Raw genomic sequence first — 11,547 nt, 5'->3', positions numbered from 1 at the left:
CGGATTAAAGATGGCCAGTCAGGGAGGAGGCATGTCAAGTCCGGTGTAAAGATGGCCAGTCAGGGAGGAGGCATGTTAGGTCTTGTGTAAAGATGGCCTGTCAGGGAGGAGGCATGTCAGGTCTTCTGTTTGGTGCCTCAACATTAAGACAATGTTGCTACAACATTAAGACAACATTAAGACACCATTAAGACAATGTTGCTACAACATTAAGACAACATTAAGACAACATTAAGACAATGTTGCTCACTGCTTCCCACAAGAAGAACAGGGGGCACTTTTTGTGAGGATTCTGTACAGTGAAACAGCATGGAGACTTACAATAGGGATGTCTCTAGACTGCATGTTTGATCACTCTTACTTTGGAAGTCTCCAATTTTAGATAAATTTCCCAAAAAAGTAGCCTCAAAGTTCATTCACAACAGGCCTAAAACACAAGTCATTAAAACACAAGTCATTAAAAAGCAATTATCTTCAGTCTAACATAGTAGTTTTTGAAATGTGTCCACAACAAGGACAAAGGGAGACCACCTCAGAGAGGACACCCAGATGAATATTTTAGGGATCTGTCTACATTGTGAAGCAGTGTGGAGGCACCTATAATTGATGATCAATCTTGGTTTTGGAAATCTGGACTTCACCAACAAAGCAGCCTCCTTCGAAGTTGCTTAAAACACAAGTCATTGGCTTCAGCCTTTTAAGGAGTGCTTTTTGAAATGTGTGTGTTTTTTAAAACTGCTTACTGAGCGTTTCTCAACTCCTGATGTAGAAGTTGATGGAAACTTGAAAACAGTGGAACCGACTAAGTGCTTTCAATCTCCAATTCTGCAAAAATACTTTGCTGCGTTATACATCGTCGAATCATTCCACACCGTTTCATTTCATTCACTTCATCTCTCAGGGTACAGTAATATAAATATAAGCATGTTTTCACAACATGATCATCCAGGTGGAAAAACACAAAGGAAGGGGAGGTGAGGGTTTTGAACATTAGGAATAGTTTAACCTGGACTTAGGCACCCTCTACAACTACTGTGATTATTATTATCTGACCCTGCTGGTCATCTATGAACATTTGAACATCTTGGCCTTGTTCTGTTATAATCTCCACCCGGCACAGCCAGAAGAGGACTGGCCACCCCTCATAGCCTGGTTCCTCTCTAGGTTTCTTCCTCAAGAGTTTTTCCTAGCCACCGTGCTTCTACACCTGCATTGCTTGCTGTTTGGGGTTTTAGGCTGGGTTTCTGTACAGCACTTTGAGATATCAGCTGATGTAAGAAGGGCTTTATAAATACATTTGATTGATTGATCTCTACTATTGTAATGCTGCGAGTCGGAAAGCAAGTTCGGGGAGTGAATACATTTAATAAATTAACAAAACAAGAACCAACAGCCGCACCGACATGAAACAGGAACAACGACAGAGGAAGGAACCAAAGGGAGTGATATCAAATCAAATCAAATTGATTTATATAGCCCTTCGTACATCAGCTGATATCTCAAAGTGCTGTACAGAAACCCAGCCTAAAACCCCAAACAGCAAGCAATGCAGGTGTAGAAGCACGGTGGCTAGGAAAAACTCCCTAGAAAGGCCAAAACCTAGGAAGAAACCTAGAGAGGAACCAGGCTATGTGGAGTGGCCAGTCCTCTTCTGGCTGTGCCGGGTGGAGATTATAACAGAACATGGCCAAGATGTTCAAATGTTCATAAATGACCAGCATGGTCGAATAATAATAAGGCAGAACAGTTGAAACTGGAGCAGCAGCACGGCCAGGTGGACTGGGGACAGCAAGGAGTCATCATGTCAGGTAGTCCTGGGGCATCGTCCTAGGGCTCAGGTCCTCCGAGAGAGAGAAAGAGAGGAGAGAATTAGAGAACGCACACTTACATTCACACAGGACACCGAATAGGACAGCAGAAGTACTCCAGATATAACAAACTGACCCTAGCCCCCCGACACATAAACTACTGCAGCATAAATACTGGAGGCTGAGACAGGAGGGGTCAGGATACACTGTGGCCCCATCCGAGGACACCCTCGGACAGGGCCAAACAGGATATATAAAGGCCAGGTAATCAAGGAGGTGATGGAGTCCAGGTGAATGTCATTATGCCTAAATGTGCGTAACAATGGTGACAGGTGTGCGCCACAAACGAGTATCCTGGTGATATAGAGGCCGGAGAGGGAGCACATGTGTCAGACAGTAGTATATTAGAGATTACAATAGAATGAGACAGATAGTATATTAGAGATTACAGTAGAATGTGTCATATAGTATATTAGAGATTACAGTAGAATGTGTCAAACAGTATTATATTAGAGATTACAGTAGAATGTGTCAAACAGTAGTACATTAGAGATTACAGTAGAATGTGTCAGATAGGAGTATATTAGAGATTACAATAGAATGAGACAGATAGTAGTATATTAGAGATTACAGTAGAATGTGACAGATAGTAGTATATTAGAGATTACAGTAGAATGAGACAAATAGTATATTAGAGATTACAGTAGAATGTGTCATATAGTATATTAGAGATTACAGTAGAATGAGACAGATAGTATATTAGAGATTACAGTAGAATGTGTCATATAGTATATTAGAGATTACAGTAGATTGTGACATATAATAGTATATTAGAGATTACAGTAGAATGAGACAGATAGTATATTAGAGATTACTATAGAATGTGTCAGATAGTATATTAGAGATTACAGTAGAATGTGACAGATAGTAGTATATTAGAGATTACAGTAGAATGTGACAGATAGTATATTAGAGATTACAGTAGAATGTGACAGATAGCATATTAGAGATGACAGTAGTATGTGTCAGACAGTAGTATATTAGAGATTACAGTAGATGTAGATGTTCAAAAACGGTAAAACTCTCAATCCCTTAATCAATAATATGCCTCAATTAATAATCTCAAACTCTTCCAAGACCAAAGTACTCAAGGTGATGTCAGGGACAATGTTTTTTCCTGAACATGTCTGAAGATATACAGTACCAGTCAAAGGTTAGGCCACACCTACTCATTCAAGGGTTTTTCTTTATTTTTTAATATTTTCTACATTGTAGAATAGTAGTGAAGACATCAAAACTATGAAATAACTATGTAGTAACCAAAAAAGTGTTAAACAAATCTAAATATATTATAGCTTCTTTGAATTAGCCACCCTTTTCCTTGATGACAGCTTTGCACACTCTTGGCATTCTCTCAACCAGCTTCCTGAGGTCGTCACCTGGAATGCATTTAAATTAACAGGTGTGCCTTCTTAAAAGTTCATTTGTGGAACTTCTTTCCTTCTTAATGCGTTTGAGCCAATCAGTTGTGTTGTGACAAGGTAGAGGTGGTATACAGAAGACAGCCCTATTTGGTAAAATACCAAGTCCATATTATTGCAAGAACAGCTCAAATAAGCAAAGAGAAACCAAAGTCCATCAATACTTTAAGACATTTAGGTCAGTCAATACGGAACAATTCAAGAACTTTGAAAGATTCTTCAAGTACAGTTGCAAAAACCATTAAGCGCTATGATGAAACTGGCTCTCATGAGGACCGCCACAGGAAAGGAAGACCCAGAGTTACTTCTGCTGCAGAGGATAACTTCATTAGTGTTACCAGCATCAGAAGTTGTAGCCCAAATAAATGCTTCACAGAGTTCAAGTCACAGACACATCTCAACATCAACTGTTCAGTGTGAATCAGGCCTTCAGGGTCGAATTGATGCAAAGAAACCACTACTAAAGGACACCAATAATAAGAGACTTGCTTGGACCAAGAAACACGATCAATAGACATTAGACCGGTAGAAATGTGTGCTTTGGTCTAATGAGTCCAAATTTGAGATTTTTGGTTCCAACCTCTGTGTTAGAGTTAGGTCAAAGTGGTCAGGGTCAGGGCATCAAAGTAGTCAGGGTTAGGGCATCAAAGTGGTTAGGGTTAGGACATCAAAGTGGTTAGGGTTAGGACATCAAAGTGGTCAGGGTTAGGACATCAAAGTGGTCAGGGTTAGGACATCAAAGTGGTTAGGGTTAGGACATCAAAGTGGTTAGGGTTAGGACATCAAAGTGGTTAGGACATCAAAGTGGTTAGGACATCAAAGTGGTTAGGGTTAGGACATCAAAGTGGTCAGGGTTAGGACATCAAAGTGGTTAGGACATCAAAGTGGTTAGGACATCAAAGTGGTCAGGGTTAGGACATCAAAGTGGTTAGGTTAGTTTAGATCCTCGGTTAGGTGGTTAACTTCGACATCCTTGGGGAGGTGGAGGGAGTCTGGAAGGGCATTTTTGGGTTGTCTGAGAATGTATAGCCTAGATTTTGATAATGTTTGGTTGCCGTCTGAGCAGATTATTTGTTGAGATTGCAAACATAATAAGATGCTAGTCTGATAGTCCAGGATTATGAGAAAAAAACGTTTAGATCTACAATATTTATTCCACAGGACAAACCCAGATCCAGGGTATGACTGATCCTGGATATGACTGATCCAGGGTATGACTGATCCTGGATATGACTGATCCAGGGTATGACTGATCCTGGATATGACTGATCCTTGATATGACTGATCCAGGGTATGACTGATCCAGGGTATGACTGATCCAGAATATGACAGATTCAGGGTATGACTGATCCAGGGTATGACTGATCCAGGGAATATTACCTGCCATGACTACAAGGTCCAATATGAATTCAAGGAATATTAGTGAGGAATGCTGTATATGGCCCCATGTGGGTCAGTAACAGCCCCTCCTACTGTATGTGGGTCAGTAACAGACCTTCCTACTGTATGTGGGTCAGTAACAGCCCTTCCTACTGACCCACATACAGCCCTTCCTACTGTATGTGGGTCAGTAACAGCCCCTCCTACTGTATGTGGGTCAGTAACAGCCCCTCCTACTGTATGTGGGTCAGTAACAGCCCCTCCTACTGTATGTGGGTCAGTAACAGCCCTTCCTACTGTATGTGGGTCAGTAACAGCCCCTCCTACTGTATGTGGGTCAGTAACAGCCCTTCCTACTGTATGTGGGTCAGTAACAGCCCCTCCTACTGTATGTGGGTCAGTAACAGCCCCTCCTACTGTATGTGGGTCAGTAACAGCCCCTCCTACTGTATGTGGGTCAGTAACAGCCCTTCCTACTGTATGTGTGTCCGTAACAGCCCTTCCTGGTGTATGTGGGTCAGTAACAGACCCTCCTACTGTATGTGGGTCAGTAACAGCCCTTCCTACTGTATGTGTGTCAGTAACAGCCCTTCCTACTGTATGTGGGTCAGTAACAGCCCTTCCTACTGTATGTGTGTCCGTAACAGCCCTTCCTGGTGTATGTGGGTCAGTAACAGCCCTTCCTACTGTATGTGGGTCAGTAACAGCCCTTCCTACTGTATGTGTGTCAGTAACAGCCCCTCTTACTGTATGTGGGTCAGTAACAGCCCTTCCTACTGTATGTGGGTCAGTAACAGCCCGTCCTACTGTATGTGGGTCAGTAACAGCCCGTCCTACTGTATGTGTGTCAGTAACAGCCCCTCTTACTGTATGTGGGTCAGTAACAGCCCGTCCTACTGTATGTGGGTCAGTAACAGCCCGTCCTACTGTATGTGTGTCAGTAACAGCCCTTCCTACTGTATGTGGGTCAGTAACAGCATACTGTAATATGTGGTGTGGATGCACACAAATAGTCAGGTACAGAGTAGAAACACATGACTCATGGGGGATTCATTCACCTTTCTTTATTCAAATTGTTGTACTATTGACAAAATAACCATTTGTATACATGTTTCATAATGTTTTCTTAAACACTAAGTTTAATTTAAAAGTGTTTTCATGTCCTACTCACTCAGGGAAGGTAAATGATTAAGATGATGTGAAATGAATGAAGGTAAGTCTCTGTTATGGATAAAAACGGATGATTAGGGTTCTATGGCATGCTTACCCTCTCTGCAATCATGCTCAATGCTCCCAGCTCAACTAGCCTAAATATGGAATCACACTCAAAATGAGACTGTCTGTAGGGGGTCTAGACTCTCTGTAGGGGGGTCTAGACTCTCTGTAGGGGGGTATAGACTGTAGGGTGGTCTAGACTCTCTGTTTCGGGGTCTAGAGTCTTTAGGGGGGTCTAGACTCTCTGTAGGGGGGTCTAGACTCTGTAGGGGGCTTAGACTCTCTGTAGGGGGGTATAGACTGTAGGGTGGTCTAGACTCTCTGTTTCGGGGTCTAGAGTCTTTAGGGCGGTCTAGACTCTCTGTAGGGGGGTCTAGACTCTCTGTAGGGGGGTCTAGACTCTCTCTAGGGGGGTCTAGACTCTCTGTAGGGGGGTCTAGACTCTCTGTAGGTTGGTCTAGACTCTCTGTAGGGTGGCCTAGACTCTCTGTAGGGTGGTCTAGTGTAAAGTCTGCATCTCAAACAGCACCCTATTCCCTATACAGAGCCTCTAATGTGCGATGTCTGTCTTGGACCAGGGGGATGTTGTTGTAGTGTGTATGAGCAGAACCCCTAGTGTCAGTTCTCTGAGGTCTTAAAGGACAGGATACTTCACTGAGAAACATAAAGCAGTAGTCATGTGTAGTATATAGTATGGCTACATTACAAACCAATCACAGGGAAATGTATAGGAATACTGTGTAATAACACAATCAGACAATAGATCATTGTGATAAGGAACTTCTCCATTCAGAACCTGAGTTGTGTTTTCTATGGCTACGGTATGTATGTACATTGTAAAAAAATAACATAATTCAAAATTCATTAGGCTATTCATAAAGATATGGGTACAGTTTAGGTCAGACGAAGGTCAGAGCCTACTGTATTGCCAACACATGTAAGGCCCACATCAAAGCCTTGATTGAGCATTGCATGACAGCAGATCGGAACACACGTTTTCTTGTGATCAGAAAACATAATTTCACTTAGGGAAGGTAAACGACTTACATTGATTAATGTAAAATGAATAAAAGTAAGTCTGGTTTAATGAATAAAAATGGATGATTCAGGTTCCATGACATGCTGATCTTGGCAGTGTGGATGTTAGGCGTGACCTATGAACTACAGTGATACTGAGGTGTGGGTTGGTGAGAGCAGAGTACATTACGTTGCCTCCAATGTTCAGTGAAATATAGATCAAGATAACATAGAGGTTACTTCAGCATTTGTATATATTTTTTAAAGTAAATCGTTTGCAGAATAGTCAGACCCAAGCCAATGGAATTAGTATCCAAAAGTGATTCAGTACATGACTATTCATGGCTATTCATGACTGTTAATGACTATTCATGACTATAATATTCAGCTCATATGCAACCCTATACAGTACATATGATCCTGTTCTGACAGTCCATAGAACATAGACATGACTGGAATGGTAATATCCCAACAGATAAACCAGACATATCCTGACTCAAAGGTTGTGCATTTAATTTCTCATTCAGTTTATAATGGGCTACTATGATAAATAGCACAATGAATTAATTTCTCATTCAGTTTATAATGGGCTACTATGATAAATAGCATACTGAATTAATTTCTGAATTCAGTTTATAATGGGCTACTATGATAAATAGCACACTGAATTCATTTCTCATTCAGTTTATAATGGGCTACTATGATAAATAGCACACTGAATTAATTTCTCATTCAGTTTATAACGGGCTATGATAAATAGCACACTGAATTAATTTCTCATTCAGTTTATAATGGGCTACTATGATAAATAGCACACTGAATTCATTTCTCATTCAGTTTATAATGGGCTACTATGATAAATAGCATACTGAATTCATTTCTCATTCAGTTTATAATGGGCTACTATGATAAATAGCACACTGAATTCTAATGGACTACTATGATAAATAGCACACTGAATTCATTTCTCATTCAGTTTATAACGGGCTATGATAAATAGCACACTGAATTAATTTCTCATTCAGTTTATAATGGGCTACTATGATAAATAGCACACTGAATTAATTTCTCATTCAGTTTATAACGGGCTATGATAAATAGCACACTGAATTAATTTCTCATTCAGTTTATAATGGGCTACTATGATAAATAGCACACTGAATTCATTTCTCATTCAGTTTATAATGGGCTACTATGATAAATAGCATACTGAATTCATTTCTCATTCAGTTTATAATGGGCTACTATGATAAATAGCACACTGAATTCTAATGGACTACTATGATAAATAGCACACTGAATTCATTTCTCATTCAGTTTATAATGGGCTACTATGATAAATAGCACACTGAATTAATTTCTCATTCAGTTTATAACGGGCTATGATAAATAGCATACTGAATTCATTTCTCATTCAGTTTATAACGGGCTATGAGTTTTAGCTCAATGAATTTCTCACACTAAAATAAGGGGGTAGAGTCACAATAATTGGCATAAATCAAAGTAAATAACACTTCTGAAAACCCCATACCATTTACTGTGTCCCCCTCTTGTTTGTACAGAGGAGTGTTCAGAAGGATAGTATTTCCACAAAGCGTCTGTCTCTGCTCGTCTGAACGTACAGTTCAAGAGACCCCACAACTCAGTGTTGAAGTAGTGTTTGTCTGCACTCAGTATGGACTGCGTAGTCATATGTCCTCCGAATACAGATGGGTTTCTTTACTCTTTAGAGAAACAAGAGAAGTTTAAGGAGTGAAAATCCCTTCTGTTACTTAGTTCAGTGGATCTAAAATTTAACGGCTGGGGGTTCCTGAGGAGAGGCTTGAGAACCACTAGTTCACGTAGTAAAACCAGTAGATGAACGGCTGGGGGTCCCTGAGGAGAGGCTTGAAGACCACTAGTTCACGTAGTAAAGCCAGTAGATGAAGTTGAAGAGGGTAAAGGTGAAGGGGAAGACAACCCGTGACCATCTATCGATGGAGTTCACGTCCGTCAGGTTGGGGATTTTGATTATGAATTGAGAGGACCGCCTGCGTAGCCGTGTCTTCTTCACGTGAGCATGGGCATTTCTCTCCCCGCCACTCAGAGCACTCGGTTTTCGGTACTGGAGGCCTGATTGGTTGAATATCATGGAGGTGGAGTTCCGTGTAGTTGTCTCGGTGATGCTGGTTGTGATCTCATTGCCGGCGCCAACTTCGTTGTGGATCTCCAGGGTTGTCAGGAGGATGTTGCCCTGAGAGTCAACCTATCAGAGGAAAGGACAGCAAGAGAAGAGAGGTCATGAGCTCATGGCCTTCTGAACTTTTCTGCAAAAAAATAAATTATTTGGCTGAACTTTGAAAACTTGGATTTTTTTAAAATATAGGATACAAACCTCTACATCAAAACCTTCACTCCAAATCTACATTTCAAACCTAAAACCTTATTTTGAACCAGATTACCTGGAAGGACTATCCAGATTTGTTTTCTTCTAACAAACCAAAACCTGCAAAAGCAGAAACCTGGAGATAACATCCAACACAAAACCGAGTGAGTTCAGTCTGAACCTACTTCTGAATCCAAAAAGTAAAATCTGTAAATATTTTGTAATATGCAGACCTCATGCTAAGGTAAGGCTACTAAGCTCCCAAGCTTGCTAGGACAGGACGGGCATTGTGGCTGCAACGACAATTTGCACAGATGTGAAGTGAGAGATATGAAAGCCCCTTGATCTCAACAATGGCAGCAGAGCGTCACAGCCTCCCCCACCCAAATGCAGGGGCCTCTGAGGCTCCATGTCTCCCCCCTGTGTAGAGATCATCCCACTTCCCCTTGGATATAAAAAAAAAGAACACTGCAAGGAATAAGTACACAAATAAGTTCCAGAGACACTATTTGCTGATTGTGACAAAGAGGGGAACGTAAACAACGTGGTCCCCTCGAAGCCTACCATCCACTATGTACAGAACCAGCATGCGACAGACATGCAGCAGTTGTGACCTGTTTTTGTTGGTTATGTTGTCGTAGTTGTGTCTAGGGGGGCATACAGGGGAGGGAAGGCTGTCACCTCCAGGTAGGTGTTTGTCCCCCTGTGTGCTGAGGGTGTCAGGTTCTTGTCCGGTTCTGGCATGTAGGTCACCACAGACTAGTACATGTCCCCGGGTCTGGAAATGATTGATTTACCCCTCCAGGATGGAGAAGCTGTCTTCGTTAAAGTATGGGGATTCTAGTGGGGGGGATATAGGTAGCACACAAGAGGACATTTTTCTCGGTTGAGATTATTTATGTATTTATTTCTAACCAGATGTAAAATGTTCCTGTTTTGATGAATTTAATAGAGTGGGTTAGGTTTGCTTTATACCAAGTTATCATACCCCCTGCATCTCTTCCCTGTTTCACACCTGGTAGGTTGGTGGATGCGACTACCAGCTCTCTGTAACCCACTGGGTCCGTCTCCTCTATACCAGGTTTCTTGTAGGATGACAATGTCTGTACTTCTAATTTATTTGGTGAAGTCCAGGTTCCTGCTCTTTAGGACAAAGTCAGATGACCTCCGACCTTTTAAGTTCCAGGATGAGATAGTAAAAGCTTTGTGTTCCATAGTGTCTAGTTGGTTGTTGATTATTGCTAGACAGCCATTTTCAAGACTTGCCATAGATTTTCAAGCCGAGTTAAGCCAGATATCCAATAATGAATACTGGACCTCCGTTTCAGACATCTAATAATGAATACTGGACCAGGGCAGCCAGAATACTAATGCTAGGTATGTTGAAGGTGTTGGAGAATACTAGGTATGTTGAAAGTGTTGGAGAATACTAGGAATGAATCCCAAATGGCACAGTAGTCTCTATATAGTGCACTACTCTTGACCAGGGCTCATTGGGCTGTGGTCAAAAATAAGGGACAGGGAAAGGGGAATACCTGGTCAGTTGTACAACTGAATGCATTCAACTGAAATGTGTCTTCCGCATTTAACCCAACCCCTCTGAATCAGAGAGGTGCCAGGGGGGGGGGGGGGTGCCTTAATGGACATCCTCGTCTTCAGCGCCAGGGGAACAGTGGCGAACAGTGGGTTAACTTCTTTGCTCAGGATCAAAACAACAGATTTTTACCTTGTCAGCTAGTGCACTATATACGGAATAGGGTTCCATTTGGAATTCATACCTAGATGCTGTAACTGAATCTACCACTGCATGTGAATCTGATTGATGTCCATCCATTTGACAGCACTCTCCTAGAGAAGAATAACTGAATATAGGAACTTAATACTGAACTGACTCTAACACTGTTACTGTGAAGATCCACGTCTGGACTTATCAATGTTACTTTCATCTCTATGATGCTATATGTCAGTTTATCTTAGTGGCAATATCATCATTTCACCTAGGGCCCTCCTAATACTGTGTATAGTGTACTAGTACTTACAGGTCTGTGGAGGTCAATGGGAAGAGTCCCCCAGAAAACAATGTTTTGATTTAGTTTTGATTGAGAAAATATATATATATTTTTTAAACTCTGCATTGTTGGGAATGGGTTCGTAAGTAAGCATTTCACGGTAGTCTTTTTGAACAATCAACATATCGTTGAGTACAATTAGTCTCAATCTCTGTCCGTTGTTGTGTGACTGAAAATGTACTGTAGATAAAACAGGGACCCACAGTTAACAA

At 41.3% G+C, this 11,547-nt stretch overlaps 1 protein-coding gene across 1 annotated transcript in view; it reads right to left on the bottom strand.

The window, feature by feature from the left end:
* Positions 1 to 8,798: 8,798 nt before the first annotated feature.
* LOC139414612 (gamma-aminobutyric acid type A receptor subunit beta3) overlaps positions 8,799 to 11,547 on the bottom strand; it is a 42,504-nt gene continuing 39,755 nt past the window's right edge. The window contains exon 9 of the mRNA XM_071162425.1: positions 8,799 to 9,146. Coding sequence (XP_071018526.1) covers positions 8,799 to 9,146 — 348 coding nt within the window. The remainder of the gene's footprint in view (positions 9,147 to 11,547) is intronic.

This window comes from Oncorhynchus clarkii, chromosome 1 (genome assembly GCF_045791955.1).
Source record: "Oncorhynchus clarkii lewisi isolate Uvic-CL-2024 chromosome 1, UVic_Ocla_1.0, whole genome shotgun sequence".
Classification (NCBI taxonomy): domain Eukaryota; kingdom Metazoa; phylum Chordata; class Actinopteri; order Salmoniformes; family Salmonidae; genus Oncorhynchus; species Oncorhynchus clarkii.
The sequence above is the reverse complement of the archived record's forward strand: the minus strand, read 5'-3'. Positions and strand labels throughout refer to the sequence as shown.